Below are 19627 nucleotides of genomic sequence, written 5' to 3'. Positions count from 1 at the left end.
GTGGATCTAACATAATAGTGAGAGTCCAGTCCATAGTGGATCCAACATAATAATAGTGAGAGTCCAGTCCATAGTGGATCTAACATAATAGTGAGAGTCCAGTCCATAGTGGATCTAACATAATAGTGAGAGTCCAGTCCATAGTGGATCTAACATAATAGTGAGAGTCCAGTCCATAGTGGATCTAACATAATAGTGAGAGTCCAGTCCATAGTGGATCTAATATAATAGTGTGAGAGTCCAGTCCATAGTGGATCTAACATAATAGTGGGAGAGTCCAGTCCATAGTGGATCCAACATAATATTGTGAGAGTCCAGTCCATAGTGGATCTAACATAATAGTGTGAGAGTCCAGTCCATAGTGGATCTAACATAATAGTGAGAGTCCAGTCCATAGTGGATCTAACATAATAGTGAGAGTCCAGTCCATAGTGAATCTAACATAATAGTGTGAGAGTCCAGTCCATAGTGGATCTAACATAATAGTGAGAGTCCAGTCCATAGTGGATCTAACATAATAGTGAGAGTCCAGTCCATAGTGGATCTAACATAATAGTGAGAGTCCAGTCCATAGTGGATCTAACATAATAGTGAGAGTCCAGTCCATAGTGGATCTAACATAATAGTGTGACAGTCCAGTCCATAGTGGATCTAACATAATAGTGTGAGAGTCCAGTCCATAGTGGATCTAACATAATAGTGAGAGTCCAGTCCATAGTGGATCTAACATAATAGTGAGAGTCCAGTCCATAGTGGATCTAACATAATATTGTGAGTCCAGTCCATAGTGGATCTAACATAATAGTGTGAGAGTCTAGTCCATAGTGGATCTAACATAATAGTGAGAGTCCAGTCCATAGTGGATCTAACATAATATTGTGAGAGTCCAGTCCATAGTGGATCCAACATAATATTGTGAGAGTCCAGTCCATAGTGGATCTAACATAATAGTGAGAGTCCAGTCCATAGTGGATCCAACATAATAATAGTGAGAGTCCAGTCCATAGTGGATCTAACATAATAGTGAGAGTCCAGTCCATAGTGGATCTAACATAATAGTGAGAGTCCAGTCCATAGTGGATCTAACATAATAGTGAGAGTCCAGTCCATAGTGGATCCAACATAATAGTGAGAGTCCAGTCCATAGTGGATCTAACATAATAGTGAGAGTCCAGTCCATAGTGGATCTAACATAATAGTGAGAGTCCAGTCCATAGTGGATCTAACATAATAGTGAGAGTCCAGTCCATAGTGGATCTAACATAATAGTGAGAGTCCAGTCCATAGTGGATCCAACATAATAGTGAGAGTCCAGTCCATAGTGGATCTAACATAATAATAGTGAGAGTCCAGTCCATAGTGGATCTAACATAATAGTGAGAGTCCAGTCCATAGTGGATCTACCATAATAGTGAGAGTCCAGTCCATAGTGGATCTAACATCATTTTTAATGTTTTCTGTTGATGGTGAGCCTCCGGATTTTTTTCAATGGCTCCAAAAAGGTAGAAAAAGACTACTTTAAACAACATTTAGCACAAAGGAAGGATTCGGGAACCACCCCATGGAAGTGGATGCATTTGATATTTACTTTAAGGAGACATGTTGACTATACACACACTTAATTATCTGCTACTTTACTCCAGCTCAAAGTGTTTACAGTTGAAACACCCCTCTGGGGACGGATGAGGGCGCCTTCTTTTCGTCCCAACCGCCCGGGGAAGCTGACTTCATTGCAAAGTGGAGTCATGGCGGAGGAACAGCAGTTGCCAGGACCCTCCGGGGGGGAGGACGCCAGGGACGGTCCTCACCCGCCCGCCGAGGACGACCGAGGAGACGCAGGGGAGAGCTCCAAGGAACAGGCGGCCAACGCCATACCTAACCTGCTGAGGATGCTGAAGGAGGCCGAGAGCAGGTGGACCCCCGGTCAGGGTCGGGACGGGACGAAGGAGGGGGTCACGGAGGCCCTCAAGACCGACATGGTGAGCAAGGACGCACTGGTGTCGGTCAGAGGGCGTGACGTAGTAGCATGGAAGGTATGCAAAAAGGTGTGTGTTTAGTTGGTTGTGTCAGTACGCTCAACTCAGTCAATGTTTGACCACGGAGGTCCTTTCATTAGGTACACCTCCAACAAGAGATCCATTACACATTTAGCCCCTACAAAAACATGTGAGAAGCTCTATTTATTGCCTCGACCGTATCATTTTGGTAGACAGACGTTAGAGGGTGTACCTCAGGGTTCCATATTAGGTCCCCTGTTGTTGTCCATCTGTGTACAAAACCCAGAACCAGTGAAGTTGGTGTCAGGTTCAAACACCGAACTATCTATTATACAGAGACAAGAAGCCAGGAATCAAACAGAGACAGGATTCAATTTAGCTCATGAGGAGAGCGCATGTGTGCCTGCACCTTCGTACAGCGTCGCCCCACCGCTCTGAGGAGGAAGCTTCACGCCTCCTCATTTATTTGGGCATTTTCCTGAGGGAACTCTCCTGAAGGAATCAATAAAGTACTATCTAATCTAATTTCCCGAGTACACAGCTGCAGCTGCTTCTAAGGGGAAAGGGCCATAAACAGCTGCTGCATTGGGTCATAAACAGTTCAAACAAAAAGGTGCTTGGAGCGGTGTCAGGTTTGCCCCCTCTCTGCTTGTAGATTTCGGGGTCCTTCCTGTGGCTGTCCAATAGATCAAAGAAACCAACTTTACGTTTTTTTTTCCTCTGATGAGACAGCCTTACAGTCATATAATTTGGTATGTGACACATGCTCATTGACAGCATGCTAATTTTAGCATGCTAGCATGCTAAAATTAGCATGCTATCTTTTTTAACTAGTTTTGCAACCGTTTACCCCAGAGTTATGTAACTTGGTACGCTCTACCTTCCACATTTTTCACCCGATTCAAACCGTTCCAACTTCAAACTGTTCAGCTTATTTGGGAATCGCGGACTTTCCCCTTGACAAATTTCAAAAATTCCCAAATTTCCCAGACTTCCAGGTTTTCCGGGATTTTCCCATTCAAAATGAATTGGCCATTTTTTAAACTTCCACCATTTCCACATTTTTCAACCGATTCAAACCATTCCACCTTCAACCCATTCCACCATCCTGGAAATTTAATGTAGCTTTTTCCAAGTTGAAAAAAATTCCAGGATTTTCCAGAATTCCTGGTTTTCCAAAGCCCTATTTCCAACATTTATTCTGGCGACTACTCCTCCCACATTTTTCAACGCATTTCAACTGTTCCACCATCAAAATATTCCTCTTAATCAGGACAAAAAAACAAAGTTGTTTTTTGAACTGGAAAAATTCCCGGTTTTCCAGAAATTCCAGGAATCCCGCAATTCAACATGTTATTACTTCAACATTTCTCGACCGATTTGAAATATTCCAAGACCAACCATTTCAACTCATTCAAGTTTTTTTTTTACCATTTTTTTTTTAAATCCTTCTTTTCCCGAAATTCCCAATTTTTTGGTAAATTCCCATTTAAATTAATGGGACATTCTTCAAAGTTCCGCAACTCCCACATTTTTCATCTGATTTAAACAGTTCCAACTTCAAACTGTTCAGCCTATTCGGGAATGGCGGGCTTTCCCTTGATAAATTTCAAAAATTCCCAAATTTCCCAGAATTCCAGGTTTTCCGGGACATTTTTCCCATTCAAAATGAATTGGCCATTTTTCAAACTTCCACCATTTCCACATTTTTCAACTGATTCAAACCATTCCACCTTCAACACACTCCACCATCCTGAAAATGTAATCTAGCTTTTTCCAAGTTGAAAAAAATTCCTGGATTTTCCAGAATTCATGGTTTTCCAAAGCCCTATTTCCAACATTTGTTCTGGCGACTACTCCTTCCACATTTTTCCCAACTGTTCCACCGTCAAAACATTCCTCTTAATCAGGACAAAAAACAAAGTTTTCCCGAAATTCCAGGAATTCCGTAATACCATGTCTCAATTCAACATGTTACTACTTCAACATTTCTCGACCGATTTCAAAAATTCCAACACCAACCATTTCAACTCATTCAAACGATTCAAGTGTTTTACTATTTTCAAAAAAATTCCCGCTTTACCTGAAATTTCCAATTTTTTGGTAAATTCCCATTGAAATGAATGGGACATTCTTCAAAGTTCCACAATTCCCATATTTTTTATCTGATTCCAACTGTTCCAATTTCAAACTATTCAGCCTATTCGTGAATTGCGGGATTTCCCTTGACAAATTTCAAAAATTCCCATATTTCCCAGAATTCCAGGTTTTCCGGGACATTTTTCCCATTCAAAATGAATTGGCCATTTTTCAAACTTCCACCATTTCCACATTTTTCAACCGATTCAAACCATTCCACCTTCAACACATTCCAGCATCCTGGAAATGTAATCTAGCTTTTTCCAAGCTGAAAAAAATTCCAGGATTTTCCAGAATTCCTGGTTTTTCAAAAGCCCTATTTCCAAATTTTTCCAACGCATTTCAACCGTTCCACCGTCAAAACATTCCTCTTAATCAGGCCCAAAAAACAAAGTTGTTTTTTGAACTGGAAAAATTCCCGGTTTTCCCGAAATTCCAGGAATTCCGTTATACCATGTCTCAATTCAACATGTTACTACTTCAACATTTCTCGACCGATTTCAAAAATTCCAACACCAACCATTTCAACTCATTCAAACCATTCAAGTTTTTTACCATTTTCAAAAAAAAATCATTTTCCCGAAATTCCCAATTTTGGGGGAAATTCCCATTGAAATAAATGGGACATTCTTCAAAGTTCCACAACTCCCACATTTTTCTTCTGATTCAAATCGTTCCAACTTCAAAATATTCAGCCTATTCGGGAACTGCGGGCTTTCCCTTGAAAAATTTCAAAAATTCCCAAATTTCCCAGAATTCCAGGTTTTCCGGGACATTTGTCCCATTCAAAATGAATTGGCCATTTTTCAAACTTCCACCATTTCCACATTTTTCAACCGATTCAAACCATTCCACCTTCAACACATTCCACCATCCTGGAAATGTAATCTAGCTTTTTCCAAGTTGAAAAAAATTCCAGGATTTTCCAGAATTCCTGGTTTTCCAAAAGCCCTATTTCCAAATTTTTCCAACGCATTTCAACCGTTCCACAGTCAAAACATTCCTCTTAATCGGGCCAAAAAAAAAAAAAGTTGTTTTTTGAACTGGAAAAATTCCCGGTTTTCCCGAAATTCCAGGAATTCCGTTATACCATGTCTCAATTCAACATGTTACTACTTCAACATTTCTCGACCGATTTCAAAAATTCCAACACCAACCATTTCAACTCATTCAAACCATTCAAGTTTTTTACCATTTTCAAAAAAAAATCCTTTTCCCGAAATTCCCAATTTTGGGGGAAATTCCCATTTAAATAAATGGGACATTCTTCAAAGTTCCACAACTCCCACATTTTTCATCTGATTCAAACTGTTCCAACTTCAAACTATTCAGCCTATTCGGGAATCGCGGGCTTTCCCATGACAAATTTCAAAAATTTCTCAAATTTCCCAGAATTCCAGGTTTTCCGGGACATTTTTTCCATTCAAAATGAATTAGCCTTTTTTCAAACTTCCACCATTTCCACGTTTTTCATCCGATTCAAACCATTCCACCTTCAAAACATTCCACCATCCTTGAAATTTAATCCATCTTTTTTCAAGTTGAAAACAATTCCAGGATTTTCCAGAATTCCTGGTTTTCCAAAGCCCTATTTCCAACATTTGTTCTGGCGACTACTCCTTACACGTTTTTTTTAACGGATTTCAACCGTTCCACCGTCAAAACATTCCTCTTAATCAGGACAAAAAAGAAAGTTGTTTTTTGAACTGGACAAAATTCCGATTTTCCAGGAATTCCAGGAAATTCCGTTATACCATGTCTCAATTCAATATGTTACTACTTCAACATTTCTCGACCGATTTCAAAAATTCCAACACCAACCATTTCAACTCATTCAAACCATTCAAGTTTTTTACCATTTTCAAAAAAAAATCATTTTCCCGAAATTCCCAATTTTGGGGGAAATTCCCATTGAAATAAATGGGACATTCTTCAAAGTTCCACAACTCCCACATTTTTCATCGGATTCAAACCGTTCCAACTTCAAAATATTCAGCCTGTTTGGGACTTGTGTGCTCTACTTCAACAATTCTAAAAAATAAAAAAATAAAAATTCCAGGATTTCAGTTCAACTTCAGCATTGGAGCATTCACACGCAATTCCTCCAGGAATTGCCTCATCCAGTTAGCCTAAAGTGTTGAGTGATTGTGTTCATGTCGCCCTCGACCTTGAGGACGACGTTTATCTTCTTCAACAAAGACGCCTTTTAGTAGCCCGGCCTTTCTCCCCTCCACCTGTGCGGCGAGGGCGAGGGCGAGGGCGAGGGCGTGGCTGCAGGTGGCTTTTGTGCATTGGCGGTCCAGCGAGCAGCAGCATGAAGAAAGTGTACAGTCTGGTCAACACCTCAACCAAAGGCAACAAGGAGCAGGTGGCTGTGCGGTCTATCTGCATCAAGGTAGAGGTAGTGTCGCCTTTCTCACCTCGCTTTACCGCAAATCAGACTTTTCTGCTTTCATGACAAATCACTGAAAAATCCCACCGATGACTCGCTGTCCTTCAAACTTTCACTTGGAACGCAGTCGGTTTCTCAGCCCTGTTAGAGATGCGGCCATTGAGTCCACCGCTTGTGTTAAACATTAAACGCACTTAAAATACAGCAGCTGTATTTATGCAAGTGTAAAAGTAATCATTACCAAAGGAGATTTAGGACTAAACTGCTCTCTTATTTTCTGACGGACTGAGATAGTTAAGGTGGAATAGGTAGGATAATGTAGTCCGGGGAAGGGAAAGTACTAAACCTCTTTTGTGTAAAACTCTGTACTCTCTGTAAACTGACACCTTTTTTTTTTTTTAAACCAATGAAATGCGATTAAAGACTGGAAGAAAATAAAGGACCGGAACCCTGACGGGTGTCAGTCGGACAAATCGCGTAGAAGAAGTCAAACAGTTTGAAGTGGGGAAGAGATACAGAATTTGGATCGTTTTTATTTGTATTGGTCATCAGTCCATGTAAAGCAGGGGTGTCCAAAGTGCGGCCCGCGGCTAAAGGCCACACATTCTGGAAATGCTATTGCAAAAATTAAAAAAAACATTCAAAAAAGTGGAATGAGGTGAAATCTAACTAGAAAAAGTTGCAATGTTGACACAAAAGCTGCCATGCAGGCTGTTTTTTTTTCCTTTATTTAATATTCATCTTTCTTTTTTTTTTTTTTTGCCATTGCTCCAAAAAAAACAAAAAAACAACAATGTTATAATGAATTATTGACCTATTCAAGGCTCCAATTATTTCAAATATTACACTTTAAAATGTTTTATGTGGGAAATATTGCATATATCGTGCGGTTGCCGTACAAAAACATCAACGTTTTATTTGACAAAAGAGCCTAAAACAAACAAAATAATAGCTCAAAGGTAAAATGGACAGATTTATCTGAAGTTGAGCTCGTAACTTTAGTGTTGAAAGTAAAAAAAAAAACTAATAAAAATGTATCACTTTCTGAGTGGGGCACCTTTTGTATCCCAAATATATTTAATGGGATTTTATTTATCTTTTCACTGTGATTACTCAAAAATAATAATGAATTAAAATCAATGGTGTCTTGCATTATTGATATTTTTAAGGCTCTAATTACTTCACATCAAACATTGCTTTCTGAATGTTTTGGGCAGTGGGGGAAATACTGCTTATTTCAGTTTTATTATAAAAAACTAAGTTGTCTTTGACAGAAAAGGCATAAAACCTTTTTGTTTTTTTAAACTTTATATCAACCTGAAGTTGATATACTGTACAGATTTACTGTAAGCGTTATATAAATAAAAATAATAATAATTTGACTTGTTTTTAACATTTTAATGACTTAGACCAGGGGTCACCAACCTTTTTGAAAGCAAGAGCTACTTCTTGGGTACTGATTAATGCGAAGGGCTACCAGTTTGATACACACTTAAATAAATTGCCAGAAATAGCCAATTTGCTCAATTTACCTTTAACTCTCTGTTATTATTAATAATGAATGATATTTACACTTAATTGAACGGTTTAAAAGAGGAGAAAACACGAAAAAAAATGACAATTAAATTTTGAAACATAGTTTATCTTCAATTTCCACTCTTTAAAATTCAAAATTCAACCGAAAAAAAGAAGAGAAAAACTAGCTAATTCGAATCTTTTTGAAAAAATTTAAAAAAATAATTTATGGAACATCATTAGTAATTTTTCCTGATTAAGATTAATTTTAAAATTTTGATGACATGTTTTAAATAGGTTAAAATCCAATCTGCACTTTGTTAGAATATATAACAAATTGGACCAAGCTATATTTCTAACAAAGACAAATCATTATTTCTTCTAGATTTTCCAGAACAAAATTTTTAAAAGAAATTCAAAAGACTTTGAAATAAGATTCAAAATTGATTCTACAGATTTTCTAGATTTGCCGGAATAATTTTTTTGAATTTTAAATCATAATAAGTTTGAAGAAATATTTCACAAATATTCTTTGTCGAAAAAACAGAAGCTAAAATGAAGAATTAAATTAAAATGTATTTATTATTCTTTACAATAAAAAAAAATAAATTTACTTGAACATTGATTTAAATTGTCAGGAAAGAAGAGGAAGGAATTTAAAAGGTAAAAAGGTATATGTGTTTAAAAATCCTAAAACCATTTTTAAGGTTGTATTTTTTCTCTAAAATTGTCTTTCTGAAAGTTATAAGAAGCAAAGAAAACAAATTAATGAATTTATTTAAACAAGTGAAGACCAAGTCTTTAAAATATTTTCTTGGATTTTCAAATTCTATTTGAGTTTTGTCTCTCTTAGAATTAAAAATGTCGGGCAAAGTGAGACCAGCTTGCTAGTAAATAAATACAATTTAAAAAATAGAGGCAGCTCACTGGTAAGTGCTGCTATTTGAGCTATTTTTAGAACAGGCCAGCGGGCTACTCATCTGGTCCTTACGGGCTACCTGGTGCCCGCGGGCACCGCGTTGGTGACCCCTGCTCTAACCACTAGGCCACTGAGTAGGTTCCCACAAGGTCGGGAGCATGGAATTGTCCAAAATGTTTTGGTATCCTGGAGCATATTCAAAGTTCCTTTCACTGGAACTAAGGGGCCAAGCCCAATTCCTGGAAAAACAACCCCACACCATAATTCCTCCTCCACCAAATTTCACACTCGGCACAATGCAGTCCGAAATGTAGCGTTCTCCTAGCGACCTCCAAACCCAGACTCTGTAGCAACTGACTGTGCAGAAAGTCTTTGCACTATGCCCTTCAGCATCCACTGACCCCCTCGGTCAGTTTACGTCACCTACCACTTGGTGGCTGACTGTTGTTCCCAAACTCTTCCATTTTCTTATAATAAAGCCAACAGTCGACTTTGGAATATTTAGGAGCGAGGAAATTTCACGACTGGAAATCACTGAGAGCGGCCCATTCTTTCACAAATGTTTGTAGAAATAGTCTCCATGCCTAAGTGCTTGATTTGATACACCTGTGGCCGGGACAAGTGATTAGGACACCTGATTCTCATCATTTGAATGGGTGGCCCAATCATTTTGGCAATATAGTGTATATATATATATATATATATATATATATATATATATATATATATATATATATATATATATATATATATATATATATATATATATATATATACATATGTATATACAGTCGCAAAGTTTACATACACTTGTAAAGAAGCTTCTGGCAAGCTTCTGGTTGAGTTTTTGACCACTCCTCTTGACACAATTGGTGCAGTTTTCTGACATGGACTTGTTTCTTCAGCATTGTCCACACGTTTAAGTGCAGGACTTTGGGAAGGCCATTCTAAAACCTTCATTCTAGCCCGATTTAGCCATTCCTTTACCACTTTTGACGTGTGTTTGGGGGTCATTGTCCTGTTGGAACACCCAACTAGGCCCAAGACCCAACCTCCCGGCTGATGAGTTTAGGTTGTCCTGAAGAATTTGGAGGTAATCCTCCTTTTTTCATTGTCCCATTTACTCTCTGTAAAGCACCAGTTCCATTGGCAGCAAAACAGGCCCAGAGCATAATACTACCACCACTCTAAGTATCGTCCTCCTAGCACGGGGGTCGGCAACCCGCGGCTCTAGAGCCGCATGCGGCTCTTTAGCGCCGCCCTAGTGGCTCTCTGGAGCTTTTTCAAAAATGTATGAAAAATGGAAAAAGATGAGGGGGAAAATATATATTTTTTGTGTTAATATGGTTTCTGTATGAGGAAAAACATGACACAAACCTCCCTAATTGTTATAAAGTACACTGTTTATTAGAGATGTCCGATAATATCGGTCTGCCGATATTATCGGCCGATAAATGCGTTAAAATGTAATATCGGAAATTATCGGTATCGGAGTTTTTTTTTATCAGTATCGGTTTTTTTTTGTGGTTTTTTTTGTGGTTTTTTTATTTTTATTAAATCCACATAAAAAACACAAGATACACTTACAATTAGTGCACCAACCCAAAAAACCTCCCTCCCCCATTCACACTCATTCACACAAAAGGGTTGTTTCTTTCTGTTATTAATATTCTGCTTCCTACATTATATATCAATATATATCAATACAGTCTGCAAGGGATACAGTCCGTAAGCACACATGATTGTGCGTGCTGCTGGTCCACTAATAGTACTAACCTTTAACAGTTAATTTTACAAATTTTCATTAATTACTAGTTTCTATGTAACTGTTTTTATATTGTTTTACTTTCTTTTTTATTCAAGAAAATGTTTTTAATTTATTTATCTTATTTTATTTTATTCATTTTTTAAAAAAAGTACCTTATCTTCACCATACCTGGTTGTCCAAATTAGGCATAATAATGTGTTAATTCCACGACTGTATATATCGGTTGATATCGGTATCGGTAATTAAAGAGTTGGACAATATTGGCATATCGGATATCGGCAAAAAGCCATTATCGGACATCCCTACTGTTTATATTAAACATGCTTCCCTGATTCGAGTATTTGGCGAGCGCCGTTTTGTCCTACTAATTTTGGCGGTCCTTGAACTCACCGTAGTTTGTTTACATTTAAAACTTTCTCCGACTTTCTAGGACGTGTTTTATGCCACTTCTTTTTCTGTCTCATTTTGTCCACCAAACTTTTAACGTTGTGCGTGAATGCACAAAGGTGAGTTTTGTTGATGTTATTGACTTGTGTGGAGTGCTAATCAGACATGTTTGGTCACTGCATGACTGCAAGCTAATCGATGCTAACATGCTATTTAGGCTAGCTATATGTACATATTGCATCATTATGCCTCATTTGTAGCTATATTTGAGCTCATTTAGTTTCCTTTAAGTCCTCTTCATTCAATTTATATCTCATGACACACTATATGTAATATGGCTTTTAATTTTTTCAGGCTCCAGACAGATTTGTTTTTGTATTTTTGGTCCAATATGGCTCTTTCAACATTTTGGTTTGCCGACCCCTGTCCTAGCATCATAGCTACCTTGCAAGCACAGTAGATAACCCACACAGGTAAGGCCACATGTGTACTCATTACTGGAAAACCGTAGTTGTTGGCAGGTATGGCAAAGAGACCGATCGAGATTTTAACACACTTTGACACCCCTGATTTGTACGAATCACCAGTAATCTCACCGTGACTCAAACCAGCAGAAGTCTAGACATCCAGATCCTCACCCCAAATGTTTCCTGTTTCGACGTCCACAGAAAATACAACTGACTGAGCAGGAAGAAGAATTCAACAAGCGACCTATGAAGACCGTCCCGCGCACGCTGTCGAGGTCCATCTCGCAGTCGTCCACCGTCAGCTACAGCTCAGGTGCGTGATTACACAACCGACGTTGTCAAGTGGTGGCGAACAACAGCTCAATCAATGTTTACTTACATAGCCCTAAATCACGAGTGTCTCAAAGGGCTGCAGAAGCCACAACGACATCCTCGGCTCAGATCCCACATCAGGGCAAGGAAAAACTCAACCCAGTGGGATGACAATGTGAAACCTCGGAGAGGACCGCAGATGTGGGTGACCCACCCTCTCTAGGGCGACCGGTGCAATGGACGTCGAGTGGATCTAACATAATATTGTGAGAGTCCAGTCCATAGTGGATCTAGCATAATAGTGAAAGTCCAGTCCATAGTGGATCTAACATAATAGTGAGAGTCCAGTCCATAGTGGATCTAACATAATATTGTGAGAGTCCAGTCCGTAGTGGATCTAACATAATAGTGAGAGTCCAGTCCATAGTGGATCTAACATAATAGTGTGAGAGTCCAGTCCATAGTGGATCTAACATAATAGTGAGAGTCCTGTCCATAGTGGATCTAACATAATAGTGAGAGTCCAGTCCATAGTGGATCTAACATAATAGTGAGAGTCCAGTCCATAGTGGATCTAATATAATAGTGAGAGTCCAGTCCATAGTGGATCTAACATAATAGTGAGAGTCCAGTCCATAGTGGATCTAACATAATAGTGTGAGAGTCCAGTCCATAGTGGATCTAACATAATAGTGAGAGTCCAGTCCATAGTGGATCTAACATAATAGTGAGAGTCCAGTCCATAGTGGATCAAACATAATAGTGTGAGAGTCCAGTCCATAGTGGATCTAACATAATAGTGAGAGTCCAGTCCATAGTGGATCTAACATAATAGTGTGAGAGTCCAGTCCATAGTGGATCTAACATAATAGTGAGAGTCCTGTCCATAGTGGATCTAACATAATAGTGAGAGTCCAGTCCATAGTGGATCTAACATAATAGTGAGAGTCCAGTCCATAGTGGATCTAATATAATAGTGTGAGAGTCCAGTCCATAGTGGATCTAACATAATAGTGAGAGTCCAGTCCATAGTGGATCTAACATAATAGTGTGAGAGTCCAGTCCATTGTGGATCTAACATAATAGTGAGAGTCCAGTCCATAGTGGATCTAGCATAATAGTGGGAGTCCAGTCCATAGTGGATCTAACATAATAGTGTGAGAGTCCAGTCCATAGTGGATCTAACATAATAGTGAGAGAATCCAGTCCATAGTGGATCTAACATAATAGTGAGAGTCTAGTCCATAGTGGATCTAACATAATAGTGAGAGTCCAGTCCATAGTGGATCTAACATAATAGTGAGAGTCCAGTCCATAGTGGATCTAACATAATAGTGTGAGAGTCCAGTCCATTGTGGATCTAACATAATAGTGAGAGTCCAGTCCATAGTAGATCTAACATAATAGTGTGAGAGTCCAGTCCATAGTGGATCTAACATAATAGTGAGAGTCCAGTCCATAGTGGATCTAACATAATGGTGTGAGTGTCCAGTCCATGGTGGATCTAACATAATAGTGTGAGAGTCCAGTCCATAGTGGATCTAACATAATATAGTGAGAGTCCAGTCCATAGTGGATCTAACATAATAGTGAGAGTCCAGTCCATAGTGGATCTAACATAATAGTGAGAGTCCAGCAGAGAGTACAGCTGCGCCAGCATTAATACCAATGACGATAAATGCATGGTACCCACCATAGGCGCCGATCCCAAGGGTGTTCCGGGGCCCGAGCACCCACGGACAATGCCGAGCACCCACGTGGGATTGATGGCAAATTATTTCTCACCACCAAGCAAAAACTGCGCATGCTCAGGCCCCTTCTACACTAAGCCGGATAACCCCTTAAACAAATACTTATTTAGCCTAAGCCCCGTTTCAGCCACACTAAACCATCGTTTAAAGGCCTACTGAAACCCACTACTACCGACCACGCAGTCTGATAGTTTATATATCAATGATGAAATCTTAACATTATAACACATGCCAATACGGCCGGGTTAACTTATAAAGTGACATTTTAAATTTGCCGCTAAACTTCCGGTTCGAAACGCCTCTGCGGATGACGTATGCGCGTGACGTAGCCCGGCGAACACGGGTATGCCTTCCACATTGAAGCCGATACGAAAAAGCTCTGTTTTCATTTCATAATTCCACAGTATTCTGGACATCTGTGTTCGTGAATCTGTTTCAATCATGTTCATTGCATTATGGAGAAGGAAGCCAAGCAAGCAAAGAAGAAAGTTGTCGGTGCGAAATGGACGTATTTTTCGAACGTAGTCAGCCACAACAGTACACAGCCGGCGCTTCTTTGTTTACATTCCCGAAAGATGCAGTCAAGATGGAAGAACTCGGATAACAGAGACTCTAACCAGGAGGACTTTTGATTTGGATACACAGACGCCTGTAGAGAACTGGGACAACACAGACTCTTACCAGGATTACTTTGATTTGGATGACAAAGACGCAGACGTGCTACTGTGAGTATGCAGCTTTGGCTTTTTTTTGCGTATGTACGTAACTTTTTTAAAATATATAAGCTTTATGAACCTTGGGTTAGGTGAACGGTCTTTTGGGCTGAGTGATTGTGTGTGTTGATCATGTGTTTGAATTGTATTGGCGTGTTCTATGGAGCTAGGAGCTAGCAGAGGAGCTAGGAGCTAGCATAACACGTACCGTACCGTACGTGCGCGTCACGTACGTAACTTTTTAAAAATATATAAGCTTTATGAACCTTGGGTTAGGTGAACGGTCTTTTGGGCTGAGTGATTGTGTGTGTTGATCAGGTGTTTGAATTGTATTGGCGTGTTCTATGGAGCTAGGAGCTAGCAGAGGAGCTAGGAGCTAGCATAACAAACACGCAGGTGTTATTATGCAGGATTAATTTGTGGCATATTAAATATAAGCCTGGTTGTGTTGTGGCTAATAGAGTATATATATGTCTTGTGTTTATTTACTGTTGTAGTCATTCCCAGCTGAATATCAGGTACCGTGAGTATGCAGCCTTGGCTGCTAAACATTCGATAACTTGACCGTATGTGCGCGTCACGTACGTAACTTTTTAAAAATATATAAGCTTTATGAACCTTGGGTTAGGTAAACTGTCTTTTGGGCTGAGTGATTGTGTGTGTTGATCAGGTGTTTGAATTGTATTGGCGTGTTCTATGGAGCTAGGAGCTAGCAGAGGAGCTAGGAGCTAGCATAACAAACACGCAGGTGTTTTTATGCAGGATTAATTTGTGGCATATTAAATATAAGCCTGGTTGTGTTGTGGCTAATAGAGTATATATATGTCTTGTGTTTATTTACTGTTGTAGTCATTCCCAGCTGAATATCAGGTCACCCCCGGCTCTCACAGCATCTTCCCTATCTGAATAGCTTCAACTCCCCACTAGTCCTTCACTTGCACTTTACTCATCCACAAATCTTTCATCCTCGCTCAAATTAATGGGTAAATTGTCGCTTTCTCGGTCCGAATCTCTCTCACTTCATGCGGCCATCATTGTAAACAATAGGGAACTTTGCGTATATGTTCAACTGACTACGTCACGCTACTTCCGGTAGGTGCAAGCCTTTTTTTTATCAGATACCAAAAGTTGCAATCTTTATCGTCGTTGTTCTATACTAAATCCTTTCAGCAAAAATATGGCAATATCGCGAAATGATCAAGTATGACACATAGAATAGATCTGCTATCCCCGTTTAAATAAAAAAAATTCATTTCAGTAGGCCTTTAAGGACCCCCTCCTCGGCTGTGTATTTCTTAAATCTCTGGCTCTTAGCTTTGTATGGACTCATTGATCGTTTACAAACTGAGTTCGGAGAGGAAGTGACGCCAGAAAGGCCGCGCCCCACACAGGAAGTGACGTCAGAAAGAACGCGCCCCACACAGGAAGTGATGCCAGAAAGACCGCGCCCCACACAGGAAGTGATGTCAGAAAGAACGCGCCACAGCCAGCTTCAGAATAAAGCGGTTTCGTAACTGGGAGCTAACCACTTGAAATATGAGGCAAGTCATCCAGACATGCCCGTGTATCTCCTTCTTCCGTCTGTACAGAAGTTTGTGGAAATCACACATGAATACCTTAAGAGAGCACGATTGCAGCTATTCGGGATACAACACTTCTCAGACGGCAAGAGAACTTTCCAATGTCCGGGTCAGCTGTGATTCTACTTACCGGAAAACTTTGTCCATTTGTCCAAGGAGAGACTACGAAAATGCGGGCCCCCGTGGATGTGATAATAAACGGTAGCGTGTGCTTTGTATTACCTGGCCGTCGAGGGAAGACTACGGAAAACGGCAAAGCAGACTGTATCAGTTATTGTCCGCCATGTATGTCGCGGACTCTACGTCTAGGTCCAGAGTATATAAAGCAGGGGTCACCAACGCGGTGCCCGCGGGCACCAGGTAGCCCGTAAGGACCAGATGAGTAGCCCGCTGGCCTGTTCTAAAAATAGCTCAAATAGCAGCACTTACCAGTGAGCTGCCTCTATTTTTTAAATTTTATTTATTTACTAGCAATCTGGTCTCGCTTTGCCCGACATTTGTAATTCTAAGAGAGACAAAACTCAAATAGAATTTGAAAATCCAAGAAAATATTTTAAAGACTTGGTCTTCACTTGTTTAAATAAATTCATTAATTTTTTTACTTTGCTTCTTATAACTTTCAGAAAGACAATTTTAGAGAAAAAATACAACCTTAAAAATGATTGTAGGATTTTTAAACACATATACCTTTTTACCTTTTAAATTCCTTCCTTTTTTATTGTAAAAAATAATAAATACATTTTAATTTAATTCTTCATTTTAGCTTCTGTTTTTTCGACGAAGAATATTTGTGAAATATTTCTTCAAACTTATTGTGATTAAAATTCAAAAAAATTATTCTGGCAAATCTAGAAAATCTGTAGAATCAAATTTAAATCTTATTTCAAAGTCTTTTGAATTTCTTTTAAAATTTTTGTTCTGGAAAATCTACAAGAAATAATGATTTGTCTTTGTTAGAAATATAGCTTGGTCCAATTTGTTATATATTCTAACAAAGTGTAGATTGGATTTTAACCTCTTTAAAACATGTCATCAAAATTCTAAAATTAATCTTAATCAGGAAAAATTACTAATGATGTTCCATAAATTCTTTTTAAAATTTGTTTCCAAAAGATTCGAATTAGCTAGTTTTTCTCTTGTTTTTTTCGGTTGAATTTTGAATTTTAAAGAGTCGAAATTGAAGATAAACTATGTTTCAAAATGTAATTGTCATTTTTTTCGTATTTTGTCCTCTTTTAAACCGTTCAATTAAGTGTAAATATCATTAATTATTAATAATAACATCGAGTTAAAGGTAAATTGAGCAAATTGGCTATTTCTGGCAATTTATTTAAGTGTGTATCAAACTGGTAGCCCTTCGCATTAATCAGTACCCAAGAAGTAGCTCTTGCTTTCAAAAAGGTTGGTGACCCCTGATATAAAGTCACCAAAAAGGAACGGACAATGAAGGTGAAGGCAAAAGAGTGAGGAGTGTCCTTACCAGATATCTAGATCCCGAGATTGATTGATGTAAAATGTTCTTTATCACATTGTGTCCAATAAAGATTTGATTACTTTATGATGTCTCAGGTGTGATTCACTACAATAGGGCCCCACAGCACACTGGATTCCAGTTCATTGAAATACCACAACACCGGATATTGTTCAGATAAGTTAAATTCAAGAACTTGCACACAAGCCAACACCGGAAGTGACTATGACCTGCGCATTTTCCGCGCATGCGTACTAGGTCGCGTTGCGCCCGCCCGATGCAGGGGGTCTTAAACGACCATTGTGTGTGTTTGTGTGGACAAGGATAAGGCTCGGTGGGATTCACCCTGGATAACCTTAGCCAGAAGAGTAGCGTCAGATTCACCGCCCGTCCGAGCACCCACTGGCAGAAATGTAGATCGGCGCCTGTGGTACCCACAACTCAGTGGTACCCACAACTCAGTGGTACAACCAACATTCTGACATGAAACTGCTGCCATCTGGTGGCATTCATAAAGAACTACACCAAGAGGTTGTTTTTTTTTGCCCAAACCTCTTTGCTTGTGTCTGTGTTGCAGTCAGCAGTGACTGCTTAGAGGATGAGTCCTCTCCTAGGAACAAGGTCCAGAAGACATCCAAGGACACCTCGGACTTCTGCATCAAAGACATCAAACGAGCCGACTTTGGACGTCGAGAAATTGCCATTGCGGAGCAAGGTGGACCACACACACACACACACGACACGGGCAAGAGGCCGGTGAAGTCCAACTCTTGTGTTGGTGTTTAGAGATGCCTGCGCTGATGGTTCTGAGGAAGAGAGCGGGAGCGGAGAAGCCTCTGACCGGGGCCAAAGTGGTCGGCTGTACGCACGTTACCGCACAGACCGCAGTCAGTACAACACCGAGCCTTTTCTTAGGGGAGACTACGGACATGCTCAGGATCTGTGTGCCCTGCAGGTTCTGATCGAGACTCTGGCCGCGTTGGGGGCTCAGTGTCGCTGGGCGGCCTGCAACATCTTCTCCACTCAGAACGGCGTGGCTGCGGCTCTGGCTGAGGGAGGTATGACACCGTGCGAGGACTCTGTTTAGGGTTGTCCCAATACCGCTCGTTTGGGACCGGTACCAAAATGCATTTTGATACTTTTCTCTTCCATTCTTGGCTTTAGTTTAACAGAAAATCTTAGGGTACATTCGGTCGACATGCTGTTTCCACTTGTAAGCGCTCGGTGTGTGTGTGAACTAACATGCGTCCGAGCTCATATTACCAGCATGCAGATGAAAAAAAAAAAAGTAGCGGTATTTTTTTAAAGGCAGTACTGTCTAGTACAGGGGTGTCCAAACTTTTTCCACTGAGGGCCACATTCTGAAAAATCAAAGCAAGCGGGGGCCACTTTGATATTTTTCATTTTAAAAACCAATACAATATATGTATAAAAAATATACATTTACCGAAGACCCCAAAGGGTTTTGGTCAAAAAAAATATTAAAAATGTGTCATTATTCAGTATTATTATTTGTTATTATTATTCAAGTTTTAAATCCCTACATCAACATTAGGTCTATCCGTCAATATAACGCTTTTAAAGATTGTATGCTAATTTTGTCAAAGAAAACCCAGTTTTTTTATGGAAATAATACAAAATATGCAATATTTTCACACAATAAAATTTTTAAGTGGAATATTTGAGATTATATAATAATTAGGGATGTCCGATAATGGCTTTTTGCCGATATCCGATATTCCGATATTGTCCAACTCTTTAATTACCGATACCAATATCAACCGATACCGATATCAACCGATATATGCAGTCGTGGAATTAACACATTATTATGCCTAATTTGGACAACCATGTATGGTGAAGATAAGGTACTTTTTAAAAAAAATAAATAAAATAAGATAACTAAATTAAAAACATTTTCTTGAATAAAAAAGAGAGTAAAACAATATAAAAACAGTTACATAGAAACTAGTAATTAATGAAAATGAGTAAAATTAACTGTTAAAGGTTAGTACTATTAGTGGACCAGCAGCACGCACAATCATGTGTGCTTACGGACTGTATCCCTTGCAGACTGTATTGATATATATTGATATATAATGTAGGAACCAGAATATTGATAACAGAAAGAAATGGGGGGAGGGAGGTGTTTTGGGTTGGTGCACTAATTGTAAGTGTATCTTGTGTTTTTTATGTTGATTTAATAAAAAAATTTA

General features: G+C 39.2%; 1 protein-coding gene across 3 annotated transcripts in view; it reads left to right on the top strand.

Annotated features, from left to right (window-relative positions):
• Positions 1–1787: 1787 nt before the first annotated feature.
• Positions 1788–19627, top strand: part of LOC133645843 (putative adenosylhomocysteinase 3) — a 34518-nt gene continuing 16678 nt past the window's right edge. Inside the window, exons 1-6 of one of the 3 annotated variants that reach the window (XM_062040750.1) lie at positions 11160–11236; positions 11472–11590; positions 11786–11897; positions 17989–18126; positions 18198–18298; positions 18367–18469. In XM_062040750.1, the coding sequence (XP_061896734.1) occupies positions 11831–11897; positions 17989–18126; positions 18198–18298; positions 18367–18469 (409 nt within the window). In that variant the 5' untranslated portion in view covers positions 11160–11236; positions 11472–11590; positions 11786–11830. Of the gene's footprint in view, positions 1980–11148; positions 11237–11471; positions 11591–11785; positions 11898–17988; positions 18127–18197; positions 18299–18366; positions 18470–19627 lie in introns of those variants that run through there. The other 2 variants (XM_062040749.1, XM_062040748.1) reach the window with 2 other exon arrangements.

Source organism: Entelurus aequoreus, linkage group LG03, assembly GCF_033978785.1.
Source record: "Entelurus aequoreus isolate RoL-2023_Sb linkage group LG03, RoL_Eaeq_v1.1, whole genome shotgun sequence".
Lineage (NCBI taxonomy): Eukaryota > Metazoa > Chordata > Actinopteri > Syngnathiformes > Syngnathidae > Entelurus > Entelurus aequoreus.
This window is presented reverse-complemented; position numbering and strand designations above follow the sequence as displayed.